This window comes from Pelophylax lessonae, assembly GCF_965119305.1.
Source record: "Pelophylax lessonae genome assembly, chromosome: 2".
NCBI lineage: Eukaryota > Metazoa > Chordata > Amphibia > Anura > Ranidae > Pelophylax > Pelophylax lessonae.
Window position 1 is genome coordinate 740,736,631 of NC_138769.1, and position 14,337 is coordinate 740,750,967.

At 48.5% G+C, this 14,337-nt stretch overlaps 1 protein-coding gene across 1 annotated transcript in view; it reads left to right on the top strand.

The window, feature by feature from the left end:
* Nucleotides 1-14,337, top strand: part of NUMA1 (nuclear mitotic apparatus protein 1) — a gene marked incomplete at its 5' end in the record, with an annotated part of 135,223 nt that overhangs the window by 11,963 nt on the left and 108,923 nt on the right. The window contains 1 exon segment of the mRNA XM_082248294.1: nt 1,288-2,495. Within this exon segment, the coding sequence (XP_082104420.1) occupies nt 1,288-2,495 (1,208 nt within the window).

Here is a 14,337-nt window from a genome sequence, read left to right on the forward strand (position 1 = left end):
GGCTTACAGTCTCCCCCTGGTACATTAAGCTGCCGCTGGGGAGAGGGGGTAACAAGCTCCTCTCCCGATAGAACACTCTGCCCATTAATGATCTGCTGCTGGGGAGAGGTGGTAACAATCTCCTCTCCCATACATTCTTCCAGTCTTTGTGGAGGGAGACCGACTGTCTCTCCTCCCAATACAGAGATCTTCTGCTGGGGAAAGGAGACTGGGCTCTCTATTCCCTGCTGGATACTCTGCCGCTGGGGACTGGAGACTGGGCTCCCAATTCCCAGCACATCACACTGCCGCTGGGGAATGGAGACTGGGCTCCCAATTCCCTGCTTTATCTCCCGCTGGGGAATGGAGACTGGGCTCCCAATTCCCAAAAAATCACACTGCCGCTGGGGAAGGAGGACACTGCTCTCCTCTCCCTGCACTTCACACTGCCTTCCTGGCATATCACTCTGCTGCTGGGGGGCAGGAACAACTACCTCTGCCCCCTCTAACTCAGCCAGCCGCTGGGGAGGGATGACGCTGCTCCCCTCTCCCTTTACTTCACACTGCCTTCCTGGCATATCACTTTGCTGCTGGGGGGCAGGAACAACTACCTCTGCCCCCTGTAACTCAGCCTGCCGCTGGGGAGGGAGGACGCTGCTCTCCTCTCCCTGCACTTTACACTGCCGCTGGGGAATGGAGACTGGGCTCCCAATTCCCTGCAGGACCGGTGGAGAGACCTCGGTCCCATCTCTACCAGCCACCTGGGGTTCTTCCCAGTAAAACTTTACCATCTTGTCCCCTCTGAATGGGTCTGGCTCTGGGTCTGTCCTGCTGCTCTCCTGCTGAGCCTTCTCATAGTATTGGAACAGCTGCTGGTAGCCCTGTTCTAGCTCCATCTCCCGGGTCACCAGGTGGACCAGGTCTTGCTCAATTTCGTGAGTGTCGTCCCAGTCATGCCTGCTCTCCCTCCACTCCAAGAGATCACTGAACTGGGCTTATGTAGGGCTCCCAAATTCCAGCTCTGAAAAAGACTGAGCCTACTGATATTAAGCACTCTTATACTGAGCCTACTAATACTAAGCACTCTAATACTTTAGCCTACTGATACTAAGCACTCTGATACTGAGCCTACTGATAATGAGCACTCTGATACTGAGCCTACTGATACTAAGCACTCTGATACTGAGCCTACTGATACTGAGCACTCTGATACTGAGCCTACTGATACTGAGCACTCTGATACTAAGCACTCTGATACTGAGCCTACTGATACTAAGCACTCTAATACTAAGCACTCTAATACTTTAGCCTACTGATACTAAGCACTCTGATACTGAGCCTACTGATACTGAGCACTCTGATACTGAGCCTACTGATACTAAGCACTCTGATACTGAGCCTACTGATACTAAGCATTCTGATACTGAGCCTACTGATACTGAGCACTCTCATACTAAACACTCTGATACTGAGCCTACTGATACTGAGCACTCTGATACTAAGCACTCTGTTACTGAGCCTACTGATACTAAGCACTCTGATACTGAGCCTACTGATACTGAGCACTCTGATACTGAGCCTACTGATACTAAGCACTCTGATACTGAGCCTACTGATACTGAGCACTCTAATACAGAGCCTTCTGATACTAAGCACTCTGATACTGAGCCTACTGATAATAAGCACTCTAATACTGAGCCTACTGATACTAAGCACTCTAATACTGAGCCTACTGATACTAAGCACTCTGATACTGAGCCTACTGATGCTGAGCACTCTGATACTGAGCCTACTGATACGAAGCACTCTGATACTGAGCCTACTGATACTAAGCACTCTAATACTGAGCCTACTGATACTAAGCACTCTGATGCTGAGCCTACTGATACTGAGCACTCTGATACTGAGCCTACTGATACTAAGCACTCTGATACTGAGCCTACTGATACTGAGCACTCTGATACTGAGCCTACTGATACAGAGCACTCTGATACTGAGCCTACTGATACAGAGCACTCTGATACTGAGCCTACTAATACTAAGCACTCTGATACTGAGCCTACTGATACTGAGCACTCTGATACTAAGCACTCTGATACTGAGCCTACTGATACAGAGCACTCTGATACTGAGCCTACTAATACTAAGCACTCTGATACTGAGCCTACTGATACTGAGCACTCTGATACTAAGCACTCTGATACTGAGCCTACTGATACTGAGCACTTTGATACTAAGCACTCTGATACTGAGCCTACTGATACTAAGCACTCTGATACTGAGCCTACTGATACTGAGCACTCTAATACTGAGCCTACTGATACTAAGCACTCTGATACTGAGCCTACTGATACTAAGCACTCTAATACTGAGCCTACTGATACTAAACACTCTAATACTGAGCCTACTGATACTAAGCACTCTGATACTGAGCCTACTGATACTGAGCACTCTGATACTGAGCCTACTGATACTAAGCACTCTGATACTAAGCACTCTGATACTGAAAAAACCTGGCAAGCTTTGCTATTAAAGCTGTTTTTTTTCATAGGGGGGTGTGTTATTAACCACTTCAGCTCTGGAAGGTTTTACCCCCCCCCCCTTAATGACCAGGCCATAATTTGCGATTCGGCACTGTGTTACTTTAACGGACAATTGCGTGATCATGCGACGCTTTATCTAAATCAAATTGATATTTTTTTCCCCCCACAAATAGAGCTTTTTTTGGTGTTATTTGATCACCTCTGCGATTTTTTTGGATTTTGCACTATAAACAAAAAAAGACAATTTTGGAAAAAAAAAAAAAAAAACACCAATGTTTTTTACTCTCTACTGTAAAACATTCCTAATAAAAAAATTTGAACCACTTCACCCCCGGAAGGTTTTACCCCCCTTAATGACCAGGCCATATTTTGCGATTCGGCACTGCGTTAATTTAACCACTTAAGCCCCGGAAGATTTTACCCCCCTTCCTGACCAGGGCCTATTTTGCGATTCGGCACTGTGTGACTTTAATGGACAATTGCGCGGACGTGCGACGCTGTACCTAAACGAATTTCATGTCCTTTTTTTCCCACAAACAGAGCTTTCTTTTGGTGGTATTTGATCACCTGTACGATTTTTTGATCATGCGCTATAAACAAAAAAAGAGCGTCAATTTTGCAAAAATAACAATATTTTTCACATTTTTTTATATGAAATTCCCCCCAAAAAAATTGTAAAAATCAAAAATTTTTAACATTTTCGGCCAATTTATTTTCTGCTACATATGTTTGGTAAAATAAAATCGCAAAAAGCGTATTTTGATTGGTTTGCGAAAAAGTTATCGCGTTTACTAACAAAGGGAAAGATTTTTGTCATTTTTGTTGTTTTTTTTTTAATGCGTAATGGCGGCGATCTGCGATTTTGTTTGCGGTACTGCGACATTGCAGCGAACAGATCGGACCCTTGACTGACATTTTTGACACTTTTTGGGTTACCAGTGACATTTCTACAGTAATCAGTGCTATAAATATGCACTGTTACTGTAAAATTACACTGGCAGTGAAGGGGTTAACTTTTTTTAGAGGGAGGGGCTATGTGTGTCCCTAGGGGCGTGCTTCTTACTGTAATTGGCTGCGGCTTGAGATGTATGAACAGTGATCAACGGTCCTACATAGTAGAACCGTATGATCATCATTCCTACACCGGGGAGAATGACAGGCGGCTTGTTTACATCACCCGCCTGCCATTCTCCCTCTCCACCGACGATCGCGAGTGACCGGCGGACGATCGGGTCCGCGGGTCACACGTGCGGGGGGGTCCGTGACCACGCGGGAGCGCGCCTCCAGCGGCGCGCGCTCGCTCCTGAGACCCTAACAGGCTAGCGACGTAGACCTACGTCACTCTGCCTGTGAGGGGCTGACTGCTGCAGTAAATATACTGTGATCAGTCGGCAAGTGGTTAACGGACAATTGCGGGGTCGTGCGACGCTGTACCCAAATAAAATTGAAGTACTTTTTTTCCCACAAACAGAGCTTTCTTTTGGTGGTATTTGATCACCTCCGCAATTTTTATTTTTTGAGCTATAAACAAAAAAAGAGCAACAATTCTGAAAAAAAAAAAAAAAAAACAATATTTTTCACATTCTGCTATATAACATTCTCAAAAAAAAAAAAAAATTTGAAAATCAAAATTTTTTAACATTGTAGGCCAATTTGTATTCTGCTACATATTTTTAGTAAAAAAAAAAAAAAAAAAATTGCAATAAGCGTATTTTGATTGGTTTGCGCAAAAGTTATAACGTCTACAAACCAGGGGAAAGATTTATGTCATTTTTCTTGTTCAAACATTTTATTGAAGAATAATGCAACATAGTAACAACGTTTGACACACGGCACATAAGAAGAGTATAGTCCAGGTCTGGTAACAAACAATAACTGCAGTTAAAATGTGAGGGCTCGTGGAAAAGGGATAACAAGGTGGGCAATTACCAGGAAGCGGTAGGGAGCCACACACTGTGCCTAGGTGGGGAGGTGCAGCCAAGTAGCTGACGGGCTCGGAGGGTACAGTGCCCAATGCCACAACAACATGTGGGAAAAAGCAGATGGGTGGGAGGAACCTCAAGAACAACTGATTTATGTCATTTTTATTGTTTTTTTTTTTACTAGTAATGGCGGCGATCTGTGATTTTGAGCGGGACTGCGACATTACGGCGGACAGATTGGACCTCTAACTGACATTTTTGTCACTTTTGGGGGGACCAGTGACATTACTAAAGTAATCAGTGCTAAAAATATGCACTGTTACTGTACTAATGACACTGGCAGGGAAGGGGTTACCACTGTGGGATGTTAAATGTGAGCCTAGGGGAGTGTTTTCTAACTGTGGGGGGGCGTGGCTTGTGAAATGATCATATAGACCTGTGATCCTATATAGAAGGATCACAGGGGCTCTATGATCATTCCCGGGAGAAGAACGGTCAGCTGTGTTTATGACGACTGACCGCCCTTCTCTCTCAGCGGGGAACGATCGCGGGTGTCAAGACGGCAATCGGAGCAGCCTGCCCGCTGCATCGGCTTCCCCGCTGACGAACGGGGGCGGGAGCACGCCGGCGGTGGCGCGCGCTCGCCCCCTATCTGCAGGCATGTGACCGTCGTAGCCCTACATCGGTTTGGCTGGGATAGCCACACTGCCGCAGTAAATATGTGGTAAGCGGTTGGCAACCGGTTAACTGAATATTGTGCGGTCGTGCCACGCTGTACCCAAATAAAATTGATGTCCTTTTTTCCCCACAAATAGAGCTTTTTTTTGGTGGTATTTGATCACCTGTGCGATTTTTAGATTTTGAACTACAAACAAAAAAAAGACAATTTTGAAAAAAAACAATATTTTTTACTTTCTGCTACAAAACATTCCCAATAAGAACATTTTTAAAATCTATTTTTTTTTTTTTATCAGTTTAGGCCAATTTGTATTCTGCTACATATTTTTGGTAAACAAAAAAAATCCCAAAAAGCGTATAATAACGGAATTTTTGTAAAATCTTACCTGTAAAATTCCTTTCTCTGAGTCCTCCGACAGTCGCCGCCTCTTCATATTCGTCACAATGGGGGTATTAGACTTTGCTCCGAAGGAGTAGCTAGGCAACAGAATATGTTAACATTAAAGCTTTTAACATATCCCACCCTCAAGGGGTGGTCCCCTCAGTCAATACCCTCCTACTTCCTGCAACCATATCTCAGTTTCAGTGGAATAGCAGTAGAGTATACAACCAAACCCCAAAAGAGGGGCGGGGGCGGCGACTGTCGGAGGACTCAGAGAAAGGAATTTTACAGGTAAGATTTTACAAAAATTCCGTTTTCTCTTACGTCCTCCTACAGTCGCCGCCTCTTCATATTCGTCACAATGGGGACGTCCCAAAGCAGTGCAAACATGAGGGGTGGGAAACGCATCCGCGCCGTAAGGCAACGTAGTCTCCGCATCAAAGAAAGGAACCTTACCAAAGGAAGGAAACCAGCTGGGCAACAGGAAAAAAACTTGCTCAACAGGAGCAACAACCCAGGAAAAACAAATAACCAGGGGATAAAAAACGTATCCCAACAGCCAGGGGTCCCAACAAGGGACCCTAGGGAACTGCCGCACTAAGAACCTTGCGGCCAAAGGAAGCATCCGCCGATGCCTGAACATCTACCTTGTAGAATTTTGTGAAAGTGTGTACGGTCGACCAGGTCGCCGCCTTACACACCTGGGCCACAGAAGCCCCATGACGACAGGCCCAAGACGTACTCAGAGATCTAGTAGAGTGCGCCTTCACAGGCATAGGGGGAACTTTCCCCTGCAAGACATATGCCTGTTCAATGGTCTGCCTGATCCATTTGGCGATGGTAGAGGCCGACGCCGCCATGCCCTTCCGAGGACCCTCTGGAAGAACAAACAGAGAATCCGTCTTTCGAAAAGACTCAGTCGATTTAAGGTAAACCCTAATCGCCCGAACAACATCCAAAGAATGCAACCTCACCTCTTTCGGATGTTTAGGCTTCGCGCACAGCGAAGGCAAGACAATATCCTCATTGAGATGGAATTCCGAAACTCGCTTCGGAAGAAAAGAAGGATTAGGTCGCAAGACCACCTTATCCAAGTGAATAACCAGATACGGAGACTTGCAGGACAAAGCCGCCAGCTCCGACACTCTGCGAGCCGAAGTGATCGCAACCAAAAAGGCGACCTTTTTGGACAACATAGACAACGAGATCTCCCTGATCTGTTCAAAAGGAACACGTTGTAACACAGATAGAACGAGATTCAAGTCCCAAGGGGGCAGAGGATCCCTCCTAGGAGGTACCAGATGCCGCACTCCCTGAACAAAAGTGCCAACCAAAGAGTTGGAAGCCACGGGACGTTGAAAAAGAACGGCCAGCGCAGACACCTGACCCTTGATCGTAGCCAGCGCCAAACGCTGATCGACACCTGCCTGAAGGAAGGGCAACACTGGAGAAACCGAGTACGTGCGGGGTGAAAACCCCCTGGACTCACACCAGGCAAAATAGGCCTTCCAGGTTCGGTAGTAAACCTTCCCCGAGGAAGACTTCCTCGCGTTGACCAATGTATGAACGACCTCTGGGGAGAGACCCTTCTCCTTCAGGACCTCGGTCTCAACAGCCAGGCCGTCAAAGCCAGCGACTGTAAAGCAGGATGGTATATCGGCCCCTGAGACAGGAGATCGTCTCGAAGAGGTAGACGCCACGGGGCGTAGACCGCCAGATTCACGAGGTCTGCGTACCAGGACCGGCGAGGCCAGTCCGGTGCCACAAGAATCACCGTGCTGCGTTCCGAGTGCAACCTGCGAAGGAACCTGGATAGCAACTGAGTCGGTGGAAACGCATACATCAGCTTGTACTGATGCCACGGTACCACTAACGCGTCCGACGCGTCTGCCCGAGGGTCGCGCGTCCTTGCCACGAACCTTCTCACCTTGTTGTTCAGACGAGACGCGAACAGGTCCACATCTGGCAGACCCCACTTCGCGCACAACATCTGGAAGACAGCCGGGTGGAGAGACCATTCCCCCTGATCCAGGGTCTGGCGACTCAGATAGTCCGCCTGCCAGTTCTCCACCCCCGGAATGGGAACTGCCATTATCGCCGGGACATGAGTCTCGGCCCAAGACAGAATGTCGGCCACTTCCCCGAGCCGCTCGGGCACTCCTGGTGCCCCCTTGGTGGTTGATGTAGGCCACCGCCGTGGCATTGTCCATCTGCACCCGAATCGGACAGCCCTGCAGCCGGTCCGTCCAACGACGAAGGCAGAGGTTTATTGCACGTAACTCCAAAATGTTGATCGGAAGGGAGGACTCCCCCTCCGACCAAGTTCCCTGGGCGGACAGAACGCCCAGAACACCACCCCAGCCCGACAGGCTGGCATCCGTGGTGATCACCGTCCACGAGACAGGACGAAAGGACTTGCCCCCCGATACCATCGGGGACTGGAGCCACCACAGAAGATCCCTTTTGGTGCGATGGCTCAACGAGATCTGAAGATCCAGAGAGTGAGGTCGCCCGTCCCACCTGGACAGGATCTCCGCCTGGAGACCCCGCGTGTGAAACTGGGCGAAGGGAATCGCTTCGAAGGCCAAGACCATCAATCCCAGACATCTCATGCACGCCCGCAGAGACGAGTGTGGAACGTCCCTGAGGGACCTGACTTCCTCCTGAAGAGTCCTGAGTTTGTCTTCCGGCAGGAAGACCTTCGCTTGGACCGAGTCCAGGATCATTCCCAGGTAGGGAAGATGAACCGACGGACTCAGCGTCGACTTTGGAAAATTTACCGTCCAACCAAACTCCTGTAGAGTTTGCATCGTGACAGACAGGTCCTTTTCCAGACCCTGGCTGGACGCAGACCGAACCAGAATGTCGTCCAGATACCCCAGGACAGAGATGCCCTGGGCTCTCAACAAGGCCAGAACCGGTGCAAGCACCTTGGTGAAAACCCGTGGAGCCGAGGCGAGACCAAAAGGTAACGCCACGAACTGGTAATGATCCTCCGCAACGGCGAATCGAAGGTACCTCTGGTGACCCTCGAAGATCGGGATGTGAAGGTACGCATCCTTCAAATCGATGGAGGCCATGAATGCCCCCGGAACCAGGGCAGCCACCACCGACCGCAGGGATTCCATGCGGAACTTGCGAACCCGCACAAAGCGGTTTAGAGCCTTCAAGTCCAGAAGTGGACGAACCTTGCCCTCCTTCCTGGGCACGGTGAACAGATTGGAATAAAACCCCCGTGAGGGAAAGAATCTGCTCTCCGGCCGAGAGAGAAACTCGATCTTGTAACCAGATCGAACGATTTCCTGAACCCACCGGTCCCGCACGCGGACCAACCAGGGTTGAAGAAAACCGAGCAAGCGTCCCCCCACCCCAGAACTGGGTGAGGGCGCCCCTTCAGGCCGCACTGTTATGGGCAGCGGGTCCGGACTGACCGGACTTCTGTTTCCCAGACCAGGGCTTCTTTTGAGAGCCTTGACCGTTGAACGGTTTGCCCTTGTAGTGCGACCGAAAGGCACGAAAGGACCCCTGAGAAGGCCGAAAATTAGCATGCTTCTTCCCAGGAGCTCCCTTAGCCTTGGGGAAATGGGGCAAGAGAGTGCACTTACCTCCGGTGATCCCCTTTATCAAAGCATCCAAGGACTCCCCAAAAAGGCGAGACCCATCATAAGGCAGATTGGCTAAGGTTTTACGCGAAGACTGGTCCACCGACCAACACTTCAACCAAACCAGGCGGCGAGACAACACCGCCACACTGTGTACACGTGCAGCCAACGGGACTAAGTCCAAGTCCGCATCACACAGATACATGACACCCTGATGGATTTGATCCACCATAGCCAGTGTTGTCGGCGAGGCCGAATCAGCCACTAGGACGCGCCTAAGCATCTGCGTCCAACTTGCGACAGCCTGGGCTGCCATAAGAGAGGCAAACAGAGCTTTTAGCATCGAACCCGCAACAGAATAAGTATGACGGGCAAGAGACTCCATTCTCCTATCCGTGGCATCACGGAACACCGGGGAATCCTCTGCAGGAATCGCAGTGGATTTTTTTAAAACCGCAATTGCGTGATCCACCGGGGGTGGCACACACCACCGTTCATCAGTGGAAGCCGAAAAAGGATAACGCAGCTTGAACCTACTAGGTACAGCAAAAGGTTTGCGTAAGTGGCGCCATTGTTCCTTAACAGCGCGCTGAAAATCATCAGTGCAGGGAAAAACCTGCGGTGTTCTGCGTTTTCTCTGCGTCCCATAAGCCGCCAAGGCAGCGGGAGGACACACTTCATCCTGCAAACACAGCGTTTGCTTTATGGAAGCAATCAGTTCATCCATGATTGCAAGCTCTTCAGGCGAGCCAGGGGGAGAATTATCAACCCCTTCAACTTCAGCCTCCACCTCGGACCCCACGAGATCCTAGGAGGAACGGGACCCCGATAAGGAGACCCCCGCCATAACAGCCCCATCACCTTCACCCTCAGAATCAGAGGAAATAGAAACTCTGGGTCTTTTAGTAGATTGAGCAGCCACCAGCATCTGCACCTGAGCAGCAAGGCCAGCCACTATAGCGGCCAAATCCCCCCTGGGGGGGGAAACAGCAGACCCCTGGCTTTCCACCAAGGTGGCAGGAAATTTGCCCTCCTGAGAATCCATTGCCCCAATATAATATGCCGGAGAATAAAGGGTTAACTGCCCCTTTAACAAGCACGGCGAGCGCAGCCCACCGCACCTCACACAAGCACAATGAGACCCCCACAGGGACAATAAACTGAACACAGGCAATGGATATAGGAAGAACAGAAGGATAAAACCTGAGGAGATCCCTGCCGCTGCTGCTGCCTCGATCGGTGCACCCAGGAGAAGAGGAAGTGATGAAACCAGGGCGCTCTATTAAAGCCTATGGAAGGCTACAAGAAAATGGCCGCCTACATGTAGAATATGCGGCCGGAGCGAGCGCAGGCAAAATGGCGCCGAAACCGCCGCTCCTACAATACAGTTATGCAGATAACACTATCCATGCAAAAAAACATGGCAGATCGCCGCAGCGATCGCTGTATCGTGCCCCAACATGACAGAAAACATGCCCCACAGCACACAGCTCTGCACACAGGCTGACACAGATAGTGTCACACAGCTCCCCCCCCCTTGCAGCCCACAGCATGCAGCAGAGTGATAGGGAGACAGAACAGTGTGAACAGGGGCATGTTACACAGTCCCAGACTGACACCCCCCCCCGATATACAGGTCCCCACATAGATACACTTACCTCTCAATGGCGTGGGGAACCCGCACAGGCGAACAAGCCGCTGCACATGAGGCAGGGAGAGTCGCATTCAGAACGCACAAAACGGGGGTTAAGAAACCGCACATCGTCCAGTGAGGTAGCCACCTCACCAATCATCCCTGCACCGAACAGGGATGGGTTGTTCACTGCGCCAGGAGCGTTACCTGGCTGAACGCTCGATGGCAGGCTGGGAAGCCACTGACCCACGACCTGCGACCAGGGGGATCAGCCCGAGACCCAGCCCGCATAATCCTCTTCGTCAGAAGAACTAACTAATGCTGACAAAAAGAACAGCTAAGTAAAGAGAGAGAGAAAAAACTCAAAAATCCAAAAAGAAGAACAGAGGCTGGGGCAAAAAGCCCCAGCACAGAGAGAACCAGCTACTCCTGACAAGCTAGACATTGAAACTGAGATATGGTTGCAGGAAGTAGGAGGGTATTGACTGAGGGGACCATCCTTTGAGGGTGGGATATGTTAAAAGCTTTAATGTTAACATATTCTGTTGCCTAGCTACTCCTTTGAAGCAAAGTCTAATACCCCCATTGTGACGAATATGAAGAGGCGGCGACTGTCGGAGGACGTAAGAGAAAATTGGTTTATGCAAAAGTTATTGCGCTTAAAAACTACGGGATAGATTTTTGGTCTTTTTTATTTTTATTTTTTTGTTTAGTTTTTATTTGTGTTTTCCATAACAAAAAGATGGGTTTTTTTTGTTTTTATTAATAATAGCGGTGATCATCGATTTTTAGCTGGACTGCGACTTTGCGACAGACAAAATCTGACACTAAGTGACACTTTTTGGGAACCAGTGACATTAACCACTTCAGTTGCAGAAGGTTTTACCCCCTTAATGACCAGGCCGTTTTTTTTGCGATTCGGCACTGCGTTACTTTAACAAAAAATTGTGCAGTCATGCGACGCTTTACCCAAATACAATTCATGTTCTTTTTTTCCCCACAAATAGAGCTTTTTTTGGTGGTATTTGATCACCTGTGCAGTTTTTGGATTTTGCGCTATAAAAAAAAAAAAAAAAAAAGAAGAGCGACAATTTTGAAAAAAATGCCATGTTTTACTTTCTCCTATAAAACATTCCCAAAAAAATGTTAAAAATCAAAATTTTGTTTTTTATCAGTTTAGGCCAATTTGTATTCTGTTACATATTAACGGCAAAAAAATTGCAAAAAGCGTATTTTAATTGGTTTGCACAAACGTTATCACGTTTACAAAATGCGATTTTTAGATTTTGCACTACAAACAAAAAAAAAAGACAATTTTGAAAAAAAAAACAATATTTTTTACTTTCTGCTATAAAACCTTCCCAATAGAAAAATGTTAAAAATCTATTTTTTTTTTTATCATTATCAGTTTAGGCCAATTTCTATTCTGTTACATATTAATGGCAAAAAAAAAAAAAAAATCCCAAAAAGCGTATTTTAATTGGTTTGCGCAAAAGTTAACACGTTTACAAAATACGGGATAGGTTTTTGGATTTTTTTATTTATTTTTTTTGTTTTTATTAGTAATAGGACTGCGACATTGCGGCGGACAGATCGGTCCCCTGACATTTTTGACACTTTTGGGGGGACCAGTGACATTACTACAGAAATCAGTGCTAAATAATATGCACTGTTACTGTACTAATGACACTGGCAGGGAAGGGGTTAATTACTGGGGGTGATCAAGGGGTTATATGTATGCCTAAATGGGGTTGTTAACTGTGGGGGGATCTCTGTGAAAGGCACATGGAGATCAGTGATTCAGCTTAGCTGAGACACACGATCTCACCGTGCCTGTCTGACAGGAGAGCCGCCTGCTTGGTTTACATAGGCAGACGGCTCTCCTGTTAGTTTATCTGAAGATTGCGGGAGGCCGGCGGCGATCGTGCCCGCTCCTCCCGCAGTCTGGCTCCCGCTGTGTTTAATCACACGGGAGCGCGGCTCCGGAGGTGCGCGCACACCACCGAGACCACGTGCACATAATTACGTAGATCTACGTGGTTATGCGCAGCTGAGCCGCCCTGCCGCAGTAAATCTGCATGGGGCGGTCGGCAAGTGGGTTATGAATAATATTATACGGCGCCAACAGTTTGCAAAAAATAAAGGTAGATAGTACAGTTACAAGACAATTTTATAGGATTGGGAGGGCCCTGGTCATGGAGCTTACAATCTAAAAGGGAGGGGCAAGTGGTAGAAAAGGTGTGGGGGGGAAGATGGAGAAGGCTGAAGCCCAGTTTTCCGGCTGAGGTTGGATAGGCTTCCATGAAGAGATGAGTTTTCAGAGATTGCTTAACCACTTGGCGACCGCCCCACGTACATATACTGCGGCACGGCGGCCGCTCTGCGCCAGACCACGTACATTTCTGGGTCTGGGTCACGCACGCACACCGCTGGCGACCAGCTCCTGCTGTGATTGGACAGAGGGGGAGCCAATCAGTGGGTATGGCGGATAGACCCGCCGAACGTTCGGGGCACAAGCAGAACAGCAGTCTACCAATGTAAGCAAAGCAGATCGCCATTCTGTCAGTAGGGAAGGCATGGATCCTGTTTTTCTGCAAAGCAGGAACACAGGTCTTTGCCTTCCCCTAGACCACAGGTGTCAAACACGCAGCCCCCCCAGGCCATTTCATGTGGCCCTCACACCTCTCCTGCAGCTGCGGCACCCCCCCCTTGTCTCTGCCACCACCTTGTCTCAGTAGTCGGCAGCAGAGAGGACAGAACTCCTTTGCAAGATCCTGCGCTTCTCTGTGCTGCTGCAGAAAGGCTTCTCAGCAGCCTGGGGTGCTCTGGACATCTAATCTGACAGATATAACCGGCCCTTTTAGGGCAACCATAATGCTGGTGCGGCCCACGATGAAATTGAGTTAGACACCCCTGCCCTAGTCAAATCACCTTCCCCCACACTGAATAAGCACAACCTAGGCACACATTTAACCCCTTTAATTGCCCCCCCCCCCCCCCCCGATGTTAAACACTTCCCTGCCAGTGTCAGTACAGTGACAGTGCATATTTTTAGCACTGATCACTGCATTCGTGTCAATGGTCCCCAAAAAGTGTCAGGCCCCTTTCACACTTGTGCGACCTTGAAAGTGACTTTGCTGTGACTTTAACTGGACTTGAAGCAATGCTTGTGTAAGCTTGAGGTCTATGGCAGCGTTTCTCAACCTTTTTGTGAGTCGAGGCGCCCTTTAAAATTATGAGCACCCCATTCCAAAATGTAAAAAAACTATTCTAATAGCTTTACATAATGCAGCAACATCCATACACATAGGACACCCAGCATTAGAGGCGATTTATTCTTCCAAAGCAAATACACTTTTGCACACTGGTACTGACTAGTATTACAATGTTTCTCTTCTCCCTCAACTTCTATCAGTGAGCATATGTCACCCCCAGGGTGAGGGAGAGAGGCACAGGAGAGGAGAGGCACAGGTCAATTAAGGATGCCGTGGAGGCAACAGACATCCTTCTTATTAACTGATGATGTCCTTGGGTGTCTAGAAAGTCGCAATGGTGCATTATGAAAACCCGTGGCTTTGTGCAACTAAAAGGCCGGCTT